The following is a 23,726-nucleotide window of genomic DNA, read 5'->3' as shown; positions in this document are numbered from 1 at the left end:
TTGAATCACATCATATTTATTGATTGATCAGGCATACATACAGGAACATAAACTTTCTTGCTTCAACGTAAATAAAGTTATTTCTCCATCTCAAATACTACAACAAAAAGAACACCGTCAAAAGATTATAACGCATCCCGTCTAATAATTTACACAGCTCTGTCCTGCCATATAAGGGCACACAGACATGTGCATCATAACCCCTGACAAGCGCACATTTGACAGCAAAAAAATGTATAGACTTTAAATAACTCATTACTCGTATAAATAAAAATATTTGAAAAAATATTGTGACTCACAAAAATAGTAGAGTTTTACTCTAAAGCCTTATATTAATAAGTGTTCAAATCTAAAAGTTCCAAAGTAAAATGGCTCTAACAGTAACTGTTTCATCATCTAGTAGAAACACCCTGACTATCTTTTCACAGGGGAGGTTTGAAGATCTTACCACTTATTGTTTTACTTTTCTTAATTTGGTGGTAATCCTGAGTGGAGGTATGCATCAGTGTATGGCAGTACTGCAACTTTGGAAAGCATCTAACAAGTGACATGTAATGTAAAACACAGGATGAAGCTCAAAGTGATTTGACAGTTTGGCATGCAACACAAAACAAGAAGTACCACACATGCAGCATGTGTATAGACGCATACATGATTTAAAACGGATTCCATTACAAATAGTTATTAGCTGTTTTAAACCAGTAACCCATTCAAGAATCATAATAATAAAGGTACAAACACATTTCTTTCTGTATATTTGAGATTACCCTTTATGAAATGCAATGTAAATAAAGACAAGAGAACAGCAATACCATACTTATCAAGCATACACAGCCTCTCTTCTAACAAATCAGGTGTCCACCCATTTAAATATATATATATATACATATTTTAAAGGAGAAAAAACGTAGTTTAAGGGCCTGTGTCCACATAGTGCCGTTTTCTGAGCACCAGCGTCTTTTTTTGATTGAGTCCAATTAGTGCATTTCGTTGCATGCTGCCGCCCAGAGATAAAGAGCAACACCTAGCGCCTTTTTCCCCAATGCTCTGGCGCTTTTGTTCTGCCGCTCCGAGCGCTTGCAATTGAAAATATTTCAACATTTCAGAAAAGTAGCGGTATCATCACTGTAGAACTGTGGTGACCATCGTCAACAAAGAGCAAAACGTTTGTTTGTTTGAGCAGATCAATGGGCGGACCCTGGAGTTTGCTGCCATGAGCGTGTGACATTAACTGTATCTCTGTACGCAAATCGTCTTCCTCGCTCTACAGCTTTCAAACGGTTGTCAGTCCAAAATACTTTTTATGGTGAAAAAACAATGTCAAATAAAATGTATAGTAGCCCTAACTGATAATAAAATACAAGTTGGAGATATAGTACAATAAATAAACAATAAACAATGAAACTCATGAAACGCTGGTAGGAGACTCAGAAAAAGGAGATCTGTGGACACAGGGCCTTGGTAAAAAACCAAAAAGCTAATTCAGGCCGTTTGTACCTAAGTATTGGACTACAAACTTATATCATTAAAGACCATTAACCTGTAAATGCTTTTTTTGAAATGTGGAATATTTGCATAATGACACTATATTAAAAGCTGAACAGTAATGTTTCCCTTTTTCTTATTTAATTTTTTTTCCTTATTTAAAGGCATTATTTTACATATAGCAGTCTGAGTGCGAGACATATCTGCTTCACTGTGCAGAGTGTGTGTGACGGTGAACACACTGAACTGATTTCAGCAGCTGATATGCAGTCAGCATGTTGCTGTCCACAGGAGAGACTCTCAGACCTGCAGAGGACACAGAGACAGTGAAGAACCAGAAGAGAACCCAAACCCAGACCCAGTCCAGAACCCAAACCCAAACCCGGCAAACAGAGGTTCAGTGAATGTGGTTGTGAAGGTGTGGAGGTGGATCAGTGTGTCAGTGGAGACTTTGTAGAAGGACAGAGAGCCAGCAGGATAATCGACATACACTGCTACTCTACCAGAGGAGGAGGAAGAGGCGGAGGCGATGGTTTTTATTGTCTTATTGTGCCTGGCAAAGTAACCATCACCATAGCAGCTCAGACTCCAGGACTGATCTGTAAATCCAAACTCACAATCATTACTGTTTCTTCTCCTTCTGATTCCTCTGTAATTCACTGATATAGAAACCCATCCACTCCACTCGACTTCCCAGTAACAGCGACCAGTCAAAGCTTCTTTACACATCAACTGAGACCAAAAGTCAAATCTCTCTGGATGATCAGGATAGGGCTGCTCCTCCTCCACACATGTCACCTTGCTGTTGCTGTCAGACAGTTTGAGGTGATTGTGTGCTGTGTTTGGGTCCAGCTCCAGTTCACAGGCATCTGGTGGAGAGAACGCAGCTGCAGGTTATCATCTGTTCATTTATTGACAAATTCACTGACAATCGCCAACAGGAAATCAGTCAAACTGAAGAATGCTTTCACTGGGTTGAAATTTCTCAATCATTAAGTGTTCAAACGGGAAAATGGAAACAACAAAACAGCTGTTGTAAAATGCATGGTGCTGTTGGATCAATGTGTTCAGTTTGTGGAAGGAAATTTAAAACTGTAGAGTAACATGTTGTGAGGATCCACACTACTGCCTCCCTGTTTGTGTCTGTTTCTGTCTCCCTGGCTGGGCGTGGCTGACCTACTTTTGGATTCCCGCCTCTACACCTCCTCAGCTGCAGCTCATCCCACTGATTGCCACTACTCACCTGCACCTGTATAAAATCCCGGTTCTCATATCCAGTCTTCGCCAGTTCGTCCTTAAACCTACAGTGATCCACCTGTTACTCCGCCAGCCACGCCCAGCCACTAACCTCTTTTGCCTTGATCCTCTGCCGTCGCTCTCCAAGTTTAATTCCCTGGGCCATCCTTCCTAGTCCCCCTCTGCTCCGTCCACTGGATTTCCCTGCCTGCTCCTTCCTCCCCCCAAATCGCCCACTACTCCTAGACCCAGTCCTGTTTCTAGCAATAAACCATTTAATTCACTTCACTCTACCCTTTCTTCTGTGTTTGAATTGTGGGTTCAACCTAGTTGCTCGTTCTGAGCCTAACACATGTGCTCTCATGAATCAAACTTAGTTACTTGGTGCCACCGTGAGTGGCAGCCTATTTAAGCAGCTCTCCTTTGTTTCCACTTTTGTCTTTTCTGTTTTTTTTCTGCATTACTGCTACTTTGTATTGTACTTCATTTAGTTGTAAGTGTTGGGACATTGATTTCCAACTTGTATATATTATTGGTAGGATTTAGTTTAGTCTATGGATATCGACGGCAGGACTATCTCTTACTCAAGAGAAGCGCTCCTCTCCCTCCGTAGCCGAGTTGCAGCGCCACCGATGGATGTACCAACACGCAATGGAAAAAAGAGGGCAAATAATAGGAGGAGATTTAAACCTTATTTGCCCTCCGTAATTGGGGGGCGGCAGTGGCTCAGTCAGAAGGGTCGCTGGTTCACGTCCCGATCGGACCAAAAAAAAAAAAAAAATGGAGTGAGCTGGTAGCTGGAGAGGTGCCAGTTCTCCTCCTAGGCCACTGCCGAGGTGCCCTTGAGCAAGGCAACTAAACTCTATCTGCTCCCTTGGCGCCGGGTACCTGGCTGCCTCTCTGCTCTGCCACCTCTCCTCTGCATGTGGTTGTGTGTGCATGTATTTCCTCTGTGTTTGTGCATGTATATCCTCTGTGTGTTTAATGTGTGTCAACACAACAGAGTAGAGAAAGCAATTTCCCTGTAAGGGATTAATAAAGTATGTCTTCTTCTTCTTCTAATCATGGGGAACGTGAGGTCGCCAGGAAACGCAGCACTTGTAAAAACATAGCGAGTCGAGTTTGCTGTGCTTTATGGAGACATGGCTTAACGGGGAAATACCAGACTGTCTGGTGCAGCCGGACGGCTTTACTGTGGTTCGAGCCGACAGAGACAAGCGGAGCAGCAAGAAGAGGGGCGGAGGACTTGCCTTCTTTATTAACAAAAAATGGCATAACCCTGGACACGTATCGGTAAAGGACATTATTTGTACTCCGGACATTGAGCTGTTGGCGGTGAGTTTGAGGCCGTATTTTTTACCTCAGGAGTTCTCACACGCCATCGCTGTTGTTGTTTACATCCCACCAAGTGCTGCAGCGTCGCAGGCGGATGATGTCCTCCACTCCTCCATCGCGGGATTACAGACGCGACATCCCAGTGTATTGATCATGGTTAATGGAGATTTTAACCATGTAAAAGTCTCCAAAAGTCTTTCAAACTTCACCCAGTATCTGACCGGTGGCACTGGGAACAATAAGACACTGGACCTGCTGTAGCCTATGCCAATGTTAAGGAGCCATACACCTCCACCATTCTCATTAATGGAAAGGGACACTGAGGGGGGTAAAGTTGTACAGGAGCTGGAGAAAGAGCTAAAGACAGCCAAGGAGAATTACAAAGCCAGACTGGAGGGACGTCTGGAGGCCAATAGCTCTAGAAAGGTGTGGGGAGGGGTGAGGAAGATCAACGGCTAAAAACAGTCAAACACGGCTATGGAGGGGACCCTTGAAGGTGTGAATGAGCTAAACCTGTTCTTCAACAGGTTTGATCTACCCATCTCCAGCTCAAAAGGACAGCAGGGGTCCTGTGGCACCACTTCCCACCTCTTCTACTTCTTCTCCAACTACACCCAACACCACTCCACAGGGGACAGCAGCCTCTCCCCATTCAGCCACACTCTTGGGTGACACTTCCAGGAGCTTCACACCTCCGATAATCACCACCACCAGGTCAGGAATCAGCTCTCGAAGAGCAATGTGAGAAAGGCCAGGGGGCCAGACAACACCAACCCCTGGGTGCTCAAGGTGTGCGCCGGACAGTTAGCAGGAGCTTTTCAGCACCTCTTCAGTCTCTCTTTGAAGCTGATGAAGGTGCCTGAGATCTGGAAGACGTCCTGCATTGTCCCGGTGCCCCAGAAAACACGCCCCAGCATTCCAGGAGACTACAGGCCTGTAGCTCTGACCTCTCATGTCATAAAGATCTTTGAGGGACTGATCCTGCAGCATCTCAAACCCCTTGTGTATGACTCCCTGGACCCTCTATAGCAGGGGTGTCCAAACTACGGCCCGGGGGCCAAATGCGGCCCGTAGTCCATTTTAAATTGGCCCACAGCTAATTCTACAAGTGTAATGTAATATGGCCCACACCTGGAACTTGTGCTTGTCTCATATTGTTAAATATATCAAGACATATATTACACAGTATCATGTGTTAATAAGCCCAATTGTCTAGTGAATTCAGTCAATTGAAGTTGAACATATTTTCGTATAACAAGCTTGAAATAGACCCTTTATATTTCCCATTATTATAAGCAATCTGAGGCTTCTGTTTTAAGGAACGAGCTGCTAACAATAACGCAGTTTTTTTCTTAAAGCATATTCAAGTATCAAGTCTAATTTACCTACATTTGATTGATTTTGCTAACTTATAACTTAACATATGAGGCAATATACCTCACCTCTAGTGAGGGGCCCAGCCAGTCGTATGTTTTTTTGAAAGTGGCCCTCAGTGAAAAAAATGTGGACACCCCTGCTCTACAGTTTGCCTACCATGCCAACATCGGTGTAGACTCAGAGGATGCCCTCATCTACATGCTGCACAGAGCCAACCTACACCTGGAGAAGCCGCACAGCTCACTAAGAATCCTGTTCTTCGACTTCTCCAGCACCTTCAACACCACCCAGCCACACGTGCTCGCTGAGAAGCTGTCACTGATGCAGGTGGATTACAGCTTGGTGGCCTGGATCACTGACTACCTCACCAGTAGACCTCAGTATGTCAAGACTGCAGGGCAGCGTGTCTGATGTGCTGGTGAGCAACTCTGGAGCTCCCCAAGGAACTGTGCTGTCACCATTCCCGTTCACCCTCTACACCTGACTTCCGCTTCAACTCCGGCTCATGCCACCTACAGAAGTTCTCCGATGACTCCTCCATCGTCAGCTGCGTCACAGATGATAACGAGGAGGAGTACAGGGCCGTGTTGGAGAACTTCGTAGGCTGGTGTGACAACAACCACCTCCAGCTCAACATCAGCAAGACTAAGGAGCTGGTGGTGGACATCGGGTGGATCACAAAGAGGTCTCTAACCCCCATCACCGTCAGGGGGGAGGAGGTGGAGGTGGTGAACACCTACAAGTTCCTGGGAGAGCACTTGAACAATAAACTGGACTGGAGTGACAACACTGATGCTCTCTTCAGGAAGGGACAGAGCAAGCTGTTCTTCCTGAGGAGGCTCAGGTCCTTCAACGTGTGCACGAGGCTGCTGCAGACGTTCTACCGGTCTGTGGGCTCTCAGTGTGCTCTTCTATGCCGTGGTGCGCTGGGGGGAAAAAAACAACAAAAGGGATGCTGACAGGCTGAACAAGCTCGTGAGGAATGCTAGCTCTGTTGTTGGAGTTAAACTGGATAATCTGGAGGAGGTGGCTGAGGGGAGGACGAGGAAGAAACTGGACAGTATCCTGGATAACCCCTCCCACCCTCTCCATGCAGAGCTAGTGAAGATGAGGAGCACGTTCAACCACAGACTCACCCCACCTTGGCACAGCACTAAGCGCATGGGAAACTCTTTTGTGCCTGTAGCCATCAGGCTGCATAACAAGGGGTTAACCATCTGACTCACTGACAATAACCCGGACTGCACATCAAGCCTGCACTCTTGCACAATAACTTTGACCTGCACTTTCTTTCTGAACACATACATGTGTATATTTTTAACAATACTCTCTTTACGTATCTGTATATATATATTTTTTTGTTTTAAGAATTTTAGATTTGTTTACTTTAAATGTTTGTTTTCATATACCTGTGTGAACCTGTACTGTTTTTCCTCTTCTCTGTTGCTGCTTAAACACTCAAATTTCCCCACGGGGATCTTATCTTATCTTAAAACACACTCACACTTTCTCAGACCAGGCTTCAACCACTGCAGTCCACCATGGTCCATCCTGCGGGAAGAAACAGAGTTAGAATCAACTTCATACACCTTCACTTATATCCACCATTAAACAGGAAGCAGAGTCCTGTCTGGTCTGGTCTGGTCTGTCCGGTCTGTCTATACCTGAGTGTCTCCAGTTTCCAGTCTGGATCCTCTACTCCGGCAGACAGGAGCTTCTCTCCTGAGTCTCCTGGATGATTGTAGCTCAGGTCCAGCTCTCTCAGGTGGGAGGGGTTGGAGCTCAGAGCTGAAGCCAGAGAAGCACAGCCTTCCTCTGTGACCAGACAGCCTGACAGACTGAACACACACACACACACACACACACACACACACACACACACACACACACACACACACACACACACACACACACACACACACACACACACACACACACACACACACACACACACAGTTTTGCTGTGTCTCTCTACCCCCTTAGTTTGTGTGTTAAAGTGTGCAGATGATGCCTGTTGTCTTCTGTTTTCCTGTTTGGAAAAGTGTGTTGATTGCTGCTTCCTCACTGTTATACTGACATACTGTAAGTTGTCTTAAACTGCAGCATGTGAGACACCCTTCATCTCTAATCTCTCCTGCTCCCAACAAGACTCAACATGTTGTGTACTAAATAGTAGGAGTGAGAATATATTTTTCTTTAATTTATGTAAAATCCAGTTTTTTCATGTTATTGATGATAGGAGCTTAGGTTAGTTAGATGCTTGTCTTTTGTTTGGTTTTGTTTTCATTGTTAGTATGGTCTCTCTGGGAACCATCCTGTTATCGTGGTGGAGAGGTTTGTGTGCCCCTCTGAACCTGGGGGCTGGAACATTGTATTCCTGGTAGGGTCTCCATTAGAAAATGGTCTCAGGTGAAGGGCCAGACTAAGGTAAGGTAATGGTTTAAGAGAAGACCTCATGGAAAACAGAGGAAGAAGAGAAGTTACCCGGCTTGGAGAAACCATTGGTTCCCCTTCTGGAGCCAGGCCGAGAAGGAGGACCTGTCAACGAGCGTCTGGTAGTCAGGCTTGCTACAGAGCCTGGCCAGGCACAGCCCAAAAATGTGCACAACATGCAAGTTAATCAACCTGGCATCCAGCCTATATCTCCATGCTGGCATGGGAGCACTTTCAAATCCCCCAGTTAGAGCTGGTTGATGTGGCTAGAGAAAGGGGAAGTTTAGGGCCTTCTGCTTGAACGGCTTCCTCTGTGATCCAGCCCCTGTTACTTTTTGCTTTGGAATTTTTGTTTATTGTTTTTGTATTTATCTCACATCTGAAGAATAACAACTGCAAATTTGAATTATGCAATGTCACTGACTTTTTCTTGGGAGTGAGAAGAGTGGAGAGTCACGTTTATGCTACTGTATGTCTAGTTTCCTCTAGACCACGGGACAAAACACTAAACATAACTTTAGCACAACATTGCTTCAGCATTTACTAACCTGAGAGTTTCCAGTGTACACTGTGGACTCTCCAGTCCAGCAGACAGCAACTTCACTCCTGAATCCTGCAGGTCGTTGTTACTCAGGTCCAGCTCTCTCAGACTAGAGGACTGGGAGCTGAGGACTGAGGACAGAGCTTTGCAGCTTCTCTCCGACAGGTTACAGTCTTTCAACCTGAAGAGGAATAAGCGAAACAGAATAAATAAAATAAACAACCATATTTGGTTTGTTTCTGAATAAAGATAAAATGCATTTAATCTTGATAGTTATTTGTTCACATACAGCACTTTGTTGGAGGCTTTGACCACTGGCAGCAGCCTCAGAAGAGCCTCCTCTGAAGCAGAGTATTTCTGCAAGTCAAACACATCCAGATCTTTTTCTGATGACAATAAGATGAAGACCAGAGCTGACCACTGAGCAGGAGAGAGATTATCTGTAGAGAGACTTCCTGAACTCAGGCACTGTTGGATCTGCTCCACTAAAGAACAATCATTCAGTTCATTCAGACAGTGGAACAGGTTGATGCTTCTCTCTGCAGATGGAGTCTCTTCAATCTTCCTCTTGATGTACTGGACTGTTTCCTTGTTGATCTCTGACTCACTTACTTCCTGTGTCAGCAGGCCTCGTAAGAGTTTCTGATTGGTCTGCAATGAAAGACCCAGGAGGAAGCGGAGGAACAAGTCCAGGTGTCCGTTTGGACTCTGTAAGGCCTTGTCCACAGCACTTTGGTAGAGATGTGTTGGTTCAGGTTTGACTTCAGACTGCTGGGAGGTGTGTTGTTCTTCTGACAGCAGGTTGACTTCAGAGTTGATGAAGGTCAGATGGACATGAAGAGCAGCCAGAAACTCCTGAACACTCAAATGGACGAAGCAGAACACCCTGTCCTGGTACAGTCCCCTCTCCTCTCTAAAGACCTGTGTGAACACTCCTGAGTACACTGAGGCTGCTCTGATATCGATGCCACACTCTGTCAGGTCGGAATCATAGAAGATCAGGTTGCCTTTCTGCAGCTGCTCAAAAGCCAGTTTTCCCAGAGACTCCGTCATCTTCCTGTTCTCTGGACTCCAGTGTGGATCTGTCTCAGCTCCTCCATCATACTTGACGATCTTCACTTTGGACTGAACCACCAGGAAGTGGATGTACATCTCAGTCAGGGTCTTTGGCAGCTCTCCTGCCTCTCTGGTTTTCAGCACCTCCTCCAGAACTGTAGCAGAGATCCAGCAGAAGACTGGGATGTGGCACATGATGTGGAGGCTTCGTGAGTTCTTGATGTGGGAGATGATTGTGACAGCCTGCTCCTGATCTCTGAATCTCTTCCTGAAGTACTCCTCCTTCTGTGGGTCAGCGAACCCTCGGATCTCTGTCACCATGTCCACACACTCATGAGGGATCAGATTGGCTGCTGCAGGTCGTGTGGTTATCCAGAGGCGAGCAGAGGGAAGCAGCTTCCCCCTGATAAGGTTTGTCAGCAGCACATCCACTGAGGCGGACACTGTGACATCAGTCAGGATCTCATTGTTGTGAAAGTCCAGAGGAAGTCGACACTCATCCAGACCGTCAAAGATGAACACAACCGGGAACTGATCAAAGCTGCAGATTCCTGCGTCTCTGGTTTCAGTGAAGAAGTGATGAACAAGTTCCACCAAGCTGTACTTTTTCTCTCTCAGCACATTCAGCTCTCTGAAGGTGAATGGAAAGGTGAACTGGATGTCCTGGTGGGCTTTCTCTTCAGCCCAGTCCAGAGTGAACTTCTGTGTTAAGACTGTTTTCCCAATGCCAGCCACTCCCTTTGTCAGCACTGCTCTGATTGGTGCATCTCTTCCAGGTGAGGCTTTAAAGAGCTCCTCTTGTCTGATGGTGGTTTCTGGTCTGTGTGGTTTCCTGGATGCTGTTTCAATCTGTCTGACCTCATGTTCATCATTGACTTCTGCAGCCCCCCCCTCTGTGACATAGAGCTCTGTGTAGATCTGGTTCAGAAGGGTTGGGTTTCCTGCTTTAGCAATGCCCTCAAACACACACTGGAACTTCTTTTTCAGGTTAGATTTAAGTATAAGTTGGCACCCTGCAGCAGGAGTTCCTGAATGAACAAACAACAAGCGAAATCAGTGAGTGGATCCTGCAGGAAGACTGAGAAGCTGAACATCTAAGTGTGGCTGTATAGTTTGAATCAGCTCCTCAGAGGACACACTGATGGATGCAGATGTGTGCAGCATATTAACAGCAGAGTTTGTAAATGTAAACCTCTCTATGTTCCTCCATCTCCTCTCTCCATCATGGTAAATGTGTTAAATCCTCTTACTGCTTTGCAGACAGTCAGCCAGCTTCTCATGCTTCATGCTCCTCAGGAAGTGCAGTGTGATGTTCAAAAATGCCTCTCTGCTGCTCCTCCTCTGCTCTTCATCATCATCCTCACTCTGACTCTCCAAGGATTCTGAGTAATCTGAACTCAAAGCTTTCTGGAACTTCTTCAGCTCGTTCTTCACAAAAGTGATGATGTTGTCCTCCAGCAGCTGTAACAGATTGATGAACATTTATTTAAAGAAGACAACATGTGGTTCATCTGTCCGTCTTAAGGCTTGCTGGTCTACAGAGCTGCATGGACCCTGTTTGGACCTGAATGGTAGTTCATCTGTAATTAATAGTAAAAGGTATATTTGTACATGTACACACCATAAATATGGAGTCCAGGTCTGTGTGATGCTGCGGGGAAGACTGATCACTGGGAACCGAGACTGAGCCCTCCCGCTGAAGTCTGTGGAGAAAACATCAAGTTTAAAAAATATTAAAGACTCTAATCTGCACACAGTATACTGAAGGTGTTCTGAGATTAAGACAGAATAACAGGGTAACTGTCAGCAGTTGGAATATTCGTAATAAAAGCACCAACATTACTAAGGCCTTAAAGGGTCCAACTGTCAGAAAACTCACAGTGTTTGAGCTGATTGGGAAGAACAGGTTGAAAAGGCCCACAAGAGAAAGAGGACCTGAGTTCAGGAGAGGTTAGGGGTCTGTCAGAGGCAGGGATGGAAACTGGCTGTGTTACTGTGGATGTTGGATGTAGAGGCTTGCTGGGCATCACAGAGTAATCAGCATCACATCAGAAGCTGCTGAAAGATCCAGATGGTGATGGATCAGGAAGAGTGATCGGATCAATTATTGAAGCTCTGGCTTGTAGTGAGTTGGGCTGGCTCGACCAGAAGTCCTGGAAAACCTTGTTGTACGTGTCCATATAATTGTTCTTTATAGTCTTGTTAAGGTTGGGGAATATTTCAACACCAAGATATTTGGAATGTTTTACCACAGGAATGTTTGCAGGGAGAATAGCTGATTTGGCAGCGTCGTTGGCAGATTTGGGCCAATTCATATTAAAATCTGGTTGATGAATTCCTCTATTACCCTAAGCAGACAACTTGCATACGTTGAGGGTTCTGCATAAAAATCCGTACATCATCCGTGTAAAGGGCGATGTGATGATGCGAGCCTCGGATAGAAATGGGATAATATCCTGTAATTGTCAAATAAATTGGGCCAGTGGCTCGAGCAAGGCGGCGAAGAGCCCTGGAATCAAGGGGCAGCGCTGTTTCAATGACCTTGCAACTGAAAAAAGCGACAAGATAGCTTTGCCTGTTAAAAGCATTGCTGACAGGGCAGCATAAAGTACTTTCATCATATGGATGAACCCCTTACCTAATCCCATAGACTCCAGAACAGCCCATAGGTATGACAATTCTAGTTCATCAAAAGCCTTCATAGCATCCAGAGACAGCCGCAGGTGTTTTATGATCTTTGCTAAAATCAATGTTGTGCCGCAATCGCCTGAAATTGTCTGAGACTAGGTAACCTTTTATGAAACCGGTTTGGTCCCAATGAACCAGAGATGTCATAAAGTTCTGTAGGCGTCGAGCTAGGACCTTTGCATACATTTTAAGACCCTGTATCATGAGCAGTGTTTGGCAAGTTACTTCCAAAATGTAATACAGTACATATTACTTATTACTGTCTTTTTAAAGTAATAAGTTACATTACATTATTACTGTCTCTGAACTGTAATGCGTTACACTACTTATGCTTTACTTTCAGTTACAAAATAACCGCTAAAGTATGGCTTTAAATGCTAAAATGTAGTTTATTGCAGCTCATTAATTAAAGCTATCTATGGCAGTATGCTGAAATTAAACGTATGCTCTGTTTCAGTGGGCTGAATAATATGTGATACCGGTAACATGACGTCTCTGTGTGTCATTAATAACATGTTAGTGGAGCCTCTGCATGGCCCTGTAACCTGCTGTATATGAACGAGTCTCTATTCAACGTTAGCTCACCTTGTCATTGGTGTGTTAACGGGGATTTGGCTGAGAAGCTTTCTAAAAGCCGGCGATTCCACAGAGGACAGAGGCTGCAGATCTTCAACACTCTGCCACGAGTCTCTGAACTTCTCGGGGTTCAAGCAGCAGACCAGAGAGTTACCTTCTGTTGCTTCGGCCTGCGCGCACTCCTGTCTTTTTCTTTTCCCCGAGCCTGCAGCTCTCAATCGCGAGTCTGTTTCTGCAGCCCTCTTAACCAATAGTACACAAGCTTACTGAGGTATTATTCTACATCTACACCAGGGGTGGGGAACCTTTTTGACATCAAGGGCACATTTTTGAACTTGTTTCGTGGGCCGCACTTTTTTAGGCCTATAAAAATAGAACATATATCATACAACATAGTGTAATGTATGTGTTTGTGTGTGTGTGTGTGTGTGTGTACAGTGGGGCAAAAAAGTATTTAGTCAGCCACCAATTGTGCAAGTTCTCCCATTTAAAAAGATGAGAGAGGCCTGTAATTTTCATCATAGGTATACCTCAACTATGAGAGACAGAATGAGAAAAGAAAATCCAGAAAATCACATTGTAGGATTTTTAAAGAATTTATTTTCAAATGATTGTGGAAAATAAGTATTTGGTCAATAACAAAAGTTCATCTCAATACTTTGTTATATACCCTTTGTTGGCAATGACAGAGGTCAAACGTTTTCTGTAAGTCTTCACAAGGTTTTCACACACTGTTGCTGGTATTTTGACCCATTCCTCCATGCAGATCTCCTCTAAAGCAGTGATGTTTTGGGGCTGTCGCTGGGCAACACGGACTTTCAACTCCCTCCAAAGATTTTCTATGGGGTTGAGATCTGGAGACTGGCTAGGCCACTCCAGAACCTTGAAATGCTTCTTACGAAGCCACTCCTTCGTTGCCCTGGCGGTGTGTTTGGGATCATTGTCATGCTGAAAGACCCAGCCACGCTTCATCTTCAGTGCCCTTGCTGATGGAAGGAGGTTTTCACTCAAAATCTCACGATACATGGCCCCATTCATTCTTTCCTTTACACGGATCAGTCGTCCTGGTCCCTTTGCAGAAAAACAGCCCCAAAGCCTGATGTTTCCACCCCCATGCTTCACAGTAGGTATGGTGTTCTTTGGATGCAACTCTGCATTCTTTCTCCTCCAAACACGACGAGTTGAGTTTTTACCAAAAACTTCTATTTTGGTTTCATCTGACCATATGACATTCTCCCAATCCTCTTCTGGATCATCCAAATGCCCTCTAGCAAACTTCAGACGGGCCTGGACATGTACTGGCTTAAGCAGGGGGACACGTCTGGAACTGCAGGATTTAAGTCCCTGGCGGCGTAGTGTGTTACTGATGGTAGCCTCTGTTACTTTGGTCCCAGCTCTCTGCAGGTCATTCACTAGGTCCCCCCGTGTGGTTCTGGGAATTTTGCTCACCGTTCTTGTGATCATTTTGACCCCACGGGGTGAGATCTTGCGTGGAGCCCCAGATCGAGGGAGATTAGCAGTGGTCTTGTATGTCTTCCATTTTCTAATAATTGCTCCCACAGTTGATTTCTTCACACCAAGCTGCTTACCTATTGCAGATTCAGTTTTCCCAGCCTGGTGCAGGTCTACAATTTTGTCTCTGGTCTCCTTTGACAGCTCTTTGGTCTTGGCCATAGTGGAGTTTGGAGTATGACTGTTTGAGGTTGTGGACAGGTGTCTTTTATACTGATAACGAGTTCAAAAAGGTGCCATTAATACAGGTAACGAGTGGAGGATAGAGGAGCCTCTTAAAGAAGAAGTTACAGGTCTGTGAGAGCCAGAAATCTTGCTTGTTTGTAGGTGACCAAATACTTATTTTACCGAGGAATTTACCAATTAATTCTTTAAAAATCCTACAATGTGATTTCCTGGATTGTTTCCCCCATTCTGTCTCTCATAGTTGAGGTATACCTATGATAAAACTTGCACAATTGGTGGCTGACTAAATACTTTTTTGCCCCACTGTATGTCATTTTTCTTGTAAAACACGACATTCATTGTCAACCTTTCGTTTCTTGGCAGAAGCCATGTTAGCCATCAACGGTTACATTTAGAAATGACACTGCGACTTGTCAGCGTGACCCTCAACATTCAAAAGTAAACAAAAAGAAAATTAAACGTTTTCTCTTTCCATCCTGCTTCTCCTTCAACTTCTTCCTCCACTTATGCTTGTAATTTATGAACATTTAATTTAATATTATTAAAACTATATATATATATATATATTTTTTTTTCTTGCCTCCGTGGGCGGATGAAAGGCTTTGACTTGATTTCCAGATAAAGCAGCAGTGGATTGCAGCCCTTGTTCCTGGTAGTTTATGGCTCTGGGTCGAACCCTTAATGTCACTGCTCAGTTTGCTCTGTTCAATATTATATCGAACATACTGTATAAATACTAAGCAAAGTTCTGGACTTGTGTCACATGACTTTAAATATTCATCAAAAAAGACTTGTAAATTAACTTTGACTTTAACAATGACTTCACTTGGACCCTTTCATCAGAAATCCCTTGATATCCTCCCAAAGAGTATTAATGATCTCATTAACTCATTCAATTTGAAATAATGATTTCATTGATTATATTTTTTCATTTATGTTAAATTAGTATTGGTTTATAAATGGTGCACTCGATTTAAAAAAACGTTTTTTCATTTCAAAAGAAAAAGTGTTTCATTTAGATTGGGTTTATTTAATATAAATCCAAATGATTCTACTACATTTCCTATTTCTGACTCAGATGTATCAGGAAACTAAGTAAAACACTTTTTACAGCCAGGGGGCCGAGCCCTGTTTTGGCTTGACTCTTTTCAACAGGTCGGCTGGGTCACAAACCTTCTCCTTTTACGGCTGGGTCCACATCCGGATCCAGATCCAGGTTTCTTATGCTGCTTCCTGATACAAACAAGTCAAAGTGAACAAAGTAAGTTTGAGATTCTCACTGGTTCCAGTTCATGGATCAGTTTGCTTTTTCTTTAGCTTTACATCAGTTTCAGATGTCCAGTTCTTCTTAAATGTCCCACTAGAAGACATCTCTACAACAACAGCAACAACAACAACAACAACAACAACAACAACAACAACACAAGAATAAAAGAAAAATCTCTAAGAATATGGAATAAGTTTAGAGGGACCAAAGAAATAACAGAACAATGGCCCAGCGTCCGGGGGGAGGAACTCTGAACTCTTCAAAAAGAAGCTGATCACGTTACACACTTTTACACTCACCTTCCATCTGCAGGAAGTCCAGATTTAAAGTTATAAGGGGGATCCATAGACATGTCACTCTTCATGGACACACAGCTGGATCCAGGTCCAGGTCCAGATCCAGGTTCAGATTCAGGTTCAGGTCTCGGCTGCTGCATCCAAATACTAATATCAGAAAAAGATTAAGATGGCGTCCACCTCTCAGCTAACATGAGTCAGCATAATGACTTTACTATGTAAAAAAAACATTGAGATTTAAATCAAATTTAACTGAATTTTAAAAGTTTTCAATTCAAAGGTTATGTTATTGATGATGATCAATATGACGTTATTGATAAAAAAATTGATTTGATTTGATTTGCTTTTTCTATTAAAAAATATTGTACAAACATCTATTGTCTTTATTATTTATTTTAATGATGTGAATGATTTAAAAAGGATTTTTAGTAAATACTAAATTGTATATTATGGTGTTGATTAAGGATAATTATTTTATTGAATTGAAACCGATTTTATAGTTGTTTTTCATGCTTCTGTGGGGGAATATTTTGGGCCCATAACTTTGACCCAGTTTCTTCTGCCCTCGCTGAGCATAGGCCTGCCACCTTGGGCTGCTGTGCTCTCAGTGTTTTATTTCCTACTCTTGGCTGTTGGCGTCAGCCGACAGTTGTGCTATAGTGCTTTGCCTGTTTTATCTTGTGATGCAGAATGTTGTTTAATCTCTCAGAACAAGCTAAATACATGGGACCGGGACGAGAAATCTTCAGAAATGGTCGGGCAACTGCTGTGTCAACTTGTGGCGGCAGCAAATGTCTTGTCAATTCTCTGGCCGTAACTTTATAATAAAACTTCAGTGTTTGCCATTAAGTTCCAGCTTTCCCGTGTCTCACTGAGTTTCGCCTTCGTTGCTGCAGAAGTTTCCATCACAGCTTTTGTTGATGTAATACTAATTAACTGAATTATTATTAGTTTTTGTCTATGGTGTAAACATTATTTATTGATAGCAAATTATTTTATATTTATTTCAAAGGTTTGAATTGTTTTTTAGATGTTAAAAAAGAAAATGATATTTAAATGAATAACTTGAATAAATAGATATTATAATGATTTAAAAGTATTTTATTATCAAGAGTAATTTTCATTATGAAAAGATATTGTATGAACACATCTTAAAATTTCGATTAAAAAGTTATAAACCTTATTAATTAAAACATCAATTAATTGAATTAAAGACATGGTTTTATCCATCCACCCATCTTCTCCCACTTATCCGTCAGGGTCATGGAGGTAACAGCTCCAGCAGAGAGCCCCAAACTTCTCTTTCCCTGGCCACATCAACCAGCTCTGACTGGGGGATTCCAAGACGCTCCCAGGCCAGCGAAGAGATATAATCCCTCCACCTGGTCCTAGAGCTACCCCTCGGTCTCTTCCCAGCTGGATGTGCCTGGAACACCTCCCTAGGGAGGCGCCCAGGTGGCATCCTCACTAGATGCCCGAAATCACCTCAACTGGCTCCTTTCAATGCAAAGGAGCCGCGGTTCTACTCAGAGTCCCTCCCGGATGACTGAACTTCTCACCTTATCCCTAAGGGAGATGCCAGCCACCCTGCGGAGAAATCGAAAATGGCCCGGTAGACAGAGAGCTTTGCCTTCTGGCTCAGCTCTCTTTTCCTCACAACGGTGCGGTAAAGCGACTGCAGTACCGCTCCCGCTGCTCCGATTCTCCGGCCCATCTCACGCTCCATTGTTCCCTCACTCGAGGCCAACCCTCACTGGAAATATGTCCGACGTGCTACCGAGGACCCGGACACAGCTCTCGCTTTGGGAGTACAGAGATTGGTTGGCCTTGAGTAGAGACCCCCTCACCCCATACTCCAGCAGCATCTCCCACAGTATCTCCCTGGGAACCCGGTCATACGCCTTCTCCAAATCTACAAAGCACATGTAGACCGGATGAGCGTACTCCCAGGCCCCGTCCAGGATCCTTGCGAGAGTAAAAAGCTGGTCCGTCGTTCCACGACCAGGACGAAATCTGCATTGTTCCTCCTCAATCTGAGGTTCGACAATCGGCCGGACCCTCCTTTCCAGCACCTTAGAGTAAACTTTCCCGGGGAGGCTGAGTAATGTGATGCCTCTGTAATTGGCACACACCCTCTGATCCCCCTTTTTAAAAAGGGGAACCACCACCCCGGTCTGCCATTGCTTTAGTACTGTTTCCGACTTCCACGCAATGTTGATGAGACGTGTCAACCATGACCTCAACACCCAGAGCCTTCGGCATTTCTGGGCGGATCTCATCCACCCGCGGTGCTTTGCCACTGTGGAGTTGTTTGACCTCAGTGACTTCCCCCCGTGAGATCGGAGTTGATCCCCCTTCATACTCCAGCTCCGCCTCTAACATAGAGGGAGATTAAAAACGGTTTTGCCTAAAATATACCAGCATGTTGATTTTCCAACCAGGGAAAACAACACATTAGACCTAGTCTACACGACCATCAAGGGAGCATACAAGGCTTCCCCCCTCCCCCACATTGGCCTCTCTGACCCCCTCACTGTCCTGCTGAAACCGGCCTACAGAGCAAGGGTAAAGGTTGCCAAACCGGTTTCAAAACAGGTACGGGTGTGGACAGAGTACAGTACTGCTGCACTTCAAGACTGCTTTGATACGACAGACTGGGACATGTTTAAGCAGGCAGCAACTTACAACCATCACATTAACATACAAGAATACACAGAGACAGTCACAGGCTACATCACCAAGTGCATTGATGATGTAACCACCACCAGAGCCATCACCATCTGAGCCAACCGGAAGCCATGGCTGACAGGTCCGCACGCTGCTCAAGGCCCGCGACACCGCCTTCAGAGCTGGAGACCCAGCTGGGCTGAGAGCAGCCAGGGCTGACCTGTGCCGTGGCATCAGGAAAGCTAAACGTCTGTACACCAGGAAAATCACAGGACATTTCAAAGACAGCAGGGACTCACAGAGCCTGTGGCAGGGTATTAGGACCATAACGGACTACAAACTACCACCGCAGACTTGTGACAGTAACACCTCCCTGCTCAACAACCTCAATGAGTTCTTTGCACGCTTCGAAGCACAGAACAACACACCTGCACAGAAAACCATCCCCCCCCACCGACGACCAGGCTCTGTGTCTGTCTCCAGCCAGTGTGAAGAGCACACTGCTGAGGATTAATACCCGCAAGGCTGCTGGACCTGACAACATTTCTGGTTGAGTGCTGAGGGACTGCGCAGAGGAGCTCACGGATGTCCTCAGACATCTTTAACACCTCCCTGAGCCAGGCTGTTGTTCCCACGTGCTTCAAGGAAACCACCATCATTCCTGTGCCGAAGAAGTCATCTCCAGCCTGCGTCAACGACTACCGCCCCGTCGCACTGAAATCGACCATCATGAAGTGCTTCGAAAGACTGGTCATGAAGCAGATCAAATCCACTCTTTCTCCCTCCCTGGACCCGTTTCACTTTGCCAACCAAGCTATACGGTCCACAGAAGATGCAATCACCTCCGCTCTACACCCAGCCCTCACACACCTGGACAATAAGAACCAGAGGTGGGACCAAGTCATTGTTTTGCAAGTCACAAGTTAGTCTCCAGTCTTTGCTTTCAAGTCCAGAGTCAAGTCCCGAGTCAAGACAAGCAAGTCCCGAGTCAAGACCGACAAGTCTCAAGTCAAGTCCCAAGGCTTACCGTTTGAGTTTGAAGTCCTTTCGAGTCCTTTTAACCACGGAGAAATAATATTTACACAAATCATGTATGCTTTTAAGATCTGTATATATTTATCAAACCAAGAACATTGTTCAAACACATTTGAAATAAACAAAGGCAAATGTAATTTCCACAGAAAGTGCTGACATTGTATTTCCATTGCTTATTGCACTATAACTGTCTCAAAAGATCCTCACTTCTGCAAAACACTCTTCACCTTAAAACTGAAATCTAGCCTTGAACTAAAAAACATGTCTTCACCCTCAAACAGGTGTTTGGAGGATCACAAAAACAGTTGAATGTAACTTTTCCAAATGTGTTACCACTTTATAAAACATATTTTCAGTCTTTTTAACTCATTTCAAAACCTAAGTGTAACCTTAACCGTTTCAAGCATGTCACCACTTTATACAAGATATCCTCGCTCCCAAAAAAGTGTGTGTGTGAGTGTGTGTGTGTGTGTGTGTGTGTGTGTGTGTGTGTGTGTGTGTGTGTGTGTGTGTGTGTGTGTGTGTGTGTGTGTGTGTGTGTGTGTGTGTGTGTGTGTGTGTGGAAGGGGACTAGATGTGAAGTCTAATGAACATGACAATGAACAGAGTTGTGCTTTTCTGTCAGGACCCTATGCTGCATTGCATTTGCAAAAGATCAAATTGGCCAAAAGTCTGTCAGTCATTTGTGCACGATGGTTTTACAGACTGTAGTTCTTTTTTTGTTGACCATCTCAAAGTTTTTAAATCCAAACGAAACTACCCGTGTTATCATTGTTGCCTACTTGGCGCCTTGTAGTTTGTTCCGCCTCATTGGTTGTCCAGTACTTTGATTGGTTGGATGCTGTCAGATCAAAACAACGTGGATCTAATTTGATTGGATGTCGTGCCACACACGTTACGCACACAGATGCACACAGGTGCAAAGAGAGATAGCGCGGTCCATGTCAACATACTTTTTAATCTTTGGGTTTGGGGAAAGTAGCAAGTCTTTTCGAGTCAAAAGGGGCAAGTCCAAGTCCAAATGCGAGTCACTGATGTTAAAGTCCAAGTCTAAGTGCAAGTCCTTTTAGATTTTGTCAAGTCATGTCTCAAGTCATCAAATTCATGACTCGAGTCTGACTCGAGTCCAAGTCATGTGACTCGAGTCCACAACTCTGCTAAGAACTCCTACGTCAGAATGCTATTCATAGACTTCAGCTCAGCATTCAACACCATCCCCCAGCAGCTTGTACGTAAACTTACAGACCTGGGCCTCAGGCCCTCTCTCTGCAACTGGTTGCTGGACTTCCTCACAGAGAGACCACAAGCTGTCCGGGTCAACAACAACACATGGAACACACTAACACTGAGCACGGGGGCCCCCCAAGGCTGTGTGCTCAGCCCCCTTCTCTTCACCCTGCTGACCCATGACTGCAAAGCCAGCTACAGCTCCAACCACATCGTGAAGTTCGCTGACGACACTACTGTGATGGGTCTCATCAGCCACAACGAGACTAACTACAGGAAGGAAGTGAACCAGCTGGCCCGTTGGTGCCAAAATAACAATCTCTTCCTCAATGTAGGGAAAACAAAGGATATTGTTGTTGACTTCAGGAGAACCCACTCCCAACCCCCCCTCCCTCTGAACATCAATGGTGCTGCTGTGGAGCAGGTGAGCAGCACCAAATTCCTGACCATCACAGACGACCTCACCTGGAACAACACCACCACTGCACTGGCAAAGAAGGCCCAGCAACGCCTCAACTTCATCAGGAAGCTCAAGCGAGCAGGAGCCCCTCCCACCCCGTCATGCTCTGATTCTACCGAGGCGCCACTGAGAGCATCCTCAGCAGCTGCATCACGCTGTGGTTTGGAAGCTGCACCGCCTCCAACCGCAAGAGCCTGCAGCGCATCGTGAACTCTGCCCAGAGGATCATCGGGGTCTCACTCCCTACACTACAGGATATCTACAACACCCGCCTCACCCGCAAAGCACTCGGCATTGCGGGGGACCCCACCCACCCCTCCAACAGTCTCTTCAACCTCCAGCCTTCAGGAGAAGGTTCCGCAGCCTCCGCTCGAGCTCCACCAGGCTGAGGAACAGCTTCTTCCACCAGGCGGTCAGGATGCTGAACTCTCTCCCTCCCTCCCTCTCTCCTCTCACTCTCTCCCTCCCTCCCTCCCTCCCTCTCTCTCTCTCTATCCGCCGTCCCTCCCTATATCCTCTCTCTCCCTCCCTGTTTATCTCTTCTCCCTCCCTCCCTCTCTCCCTCCATCGCTGCTCTCACTCCCCCTCTCTCTGTCCCTCCCTCTCTCTCCCCCTCTCTCATCTCCCTCTACCCCCACTCACATCTCTCCCCTGACCTCTCCACCCTCCGTCCCACCCAATTTTCCTCGCTGCCTCAATGGAAATGTACCAGGACATTAATCCCCCTCCCTCACATACGCTTCCCTCATCCAGCACCAGTCACTTTCTATTCTCTGCTGCTACTGAAAATGTACTTTGCACAAAGTATTTTTTGCACTAAAGAACTACTTGTCAAACTGTGTTGATTGTGTCTAACATATGTATATATTACTTTTATTTTTTTGTATACCCCTTTTTACTCCCCCACTTTTTTCTAGGCTCTTATCTGTTTATGTTATATATTCTTGTTTATATTTGTTCTGTGGGACTGTCAGAAACAGTATTTCAAATTTCTGTATGTATAACACATGTGGGCTCCGTGGCAAGCCCGGCCACCAGACGCTCGCCGACGAGTCCTCCTTCTGGGCCTGGCTCCAGAAGGGGACCCCGGGCTTCCTCCGGGCCGGGTATCCTCGCTTTCATGTATGTTTTCCATGAGGTCTTTTGAACCAATCTTAGTCTGGCCCCTTACCTGAGACCAATTTTCCATGGGAGACCCTACCAGCAACACAAGGTTCCAGACAACACAGCCCCCAGGTTCATCGGGGCACACAAACCTCTCCACCACGATAAGGTGTTTATTAAATTATTTATTTATTATTTATGTGATTTCTCTATTTAATAAATGAATGATATTTGTGTTTATTGTAAAGATAAACACAACATTTAAAAAAGGATTTTATTGATTTAGTGTTTATTTACATTGATCTATATACTACAATATTTGATTTACGGATTTCAATACATTTTGTTAAATAATTGTTTGGGATGAAAAATATACTTTAGTTTTAAATAATTTTACTGTTGATTTAAAAACATTTGTATTGAATCAAAACTAAAGCTTACACAGTTGGTACTTCTCCTGCAGGAAGAACCTTTTAATGCTGCTTTTTATTGTGTCAGAGTTGAACGTTACACCTGCAGTAAATCAGCAGCTACCCTGCAGTATACAAAGCCATTAAAACTAGCTGCACCTTTACCAGCTCTGAGAACACTTTAATGATCAATCATTATAAAACATATCAGAGATATTATTCTGAAATGGACCAATCTGCATAAGGAGTACTTTTACTTTTGGTACATTAAGTATATTTAGATGATAATACTTTTGTACTTTTACTTGAGGAACATTTTGAATGCAGAACTTTTACTGTAACAGAGTATTCCCACACTCTTTAACACTTTTACTTTTACTACAAGATCTGAGTATTGTCTGCTTTTACTCAAGTACAAGATCTGAGTATTGTCTTCTTTTACTCAAGTACAAGATCTGAGTATTGTCTTCTTTTACTCAAGTACAAGATCTGAGAATTGTCTACTTTTACTCAAGTACAAGATCTGAGTATTGTCTACTTTTACTCAAGTACAAGATCTGAGTAGGCCTACTTACCAACAGTTTAACGAGAAGGAAAACGTCTGAACCACAACGGGAACAAAGTGAAAGCAACTTCTGGAACCGGAAAAGCGACCACTTCCCAATGACAGCTGTCTTCATCTGGTACTCTACCTGACCCGATTCACTGCTGTGTGTGTCCGTCATGAAACATGCTGTGTACAAACAGTTCCTGCAAACATTTAGTCTGGTGAACTGCGTAAAACAAGATACACATTAAATATCATACAAATGTTACCTCGTTTAAATATATATAT

At 44.5% G+C, this 23,726-nt stretch overlaps 1 protein-coding gene across 1 annotated transcript; it reads right to left on the bottom strand.

Annotated features, from left to right (window-relative positions):
• LOC134880794 (NACHT, LRR and PYD domains-containing protein 12-like) lies at positions 1-23,549 on the bottom strand. The gene is made up of 10 exons (XM_063907872.1): positions 23,467-23,549; positions 15,992-16,135; positions 15,599-15,658; positions 11,085-11,166; positions 10,714-10,924; positions 8,697-10,491; positions 8,415-8,588; positions 7,098-7,271; positions 6,938-6,984; positions 1-2,354 (listed from the first exon to the last, which is right to left on the bottom strand). The coding sequence occupies exons 2-10, from the start codon at positions 16,126-16,128 to the stop codon at positions 1,786-1,788; spliced, it is 3,249 nt and encodes a 1,082-aa protein (XP_063763942.1). The 5' UTR covers positions 16,129-16,135; positions 23,467-23,549; the 3' UTR covers positions 1-1,785.
• Positions 23,550-23,726: the final 177 nt, after the last annotated feature.

This window comes from Eleginops maclovinus, chromosome 18 (assembly GCF_036324505.1).
Source record: "Eleginops maclovinus isolate JMC-PN-2008 ecotype Puerto Natales chromosome 18, JC_Emac_rtc_rv5, whole genome shotgun sequence".
Classification (NCBI taxonomy): domain Eukaryota; kingdom Metazoa; phylum Chordata; class Actinopteri; order Perciformes; family Eleginopidae; genus Eleginops; species Eleginops maclovinus.
The sequence above is the reverse complement of the archived record's forward strand: the minus strand, read 5'-3'. Positions and strand labels throughout refer to the sequence as shown.

Excerpts from the sequence above, each read along its gene's own strand:
- LOC134880794 (XM_063907872.1), bottom strand. The coding sequence starts at position 16,128 with ATGCAGCAGCCGAGACCTGAACCTGAATCTGAACCTGGATCTGGACCT. Across the intron at positions 15,659-15,991 it reads GGACTTCCTGCAGATGGAAG|GAAGCAGCATAAGAAACCTG; the intron begins GTGAGTGTAAAA and ends TGTTTGTATCAG. Across the intron at positions 10,925-11,084 it reads ACCTGGACTCCATATTTATG|CTGCTGGAGGACAACATCAT; the intron begins GTGTGTACATGT and ends AATCTGTTACAG.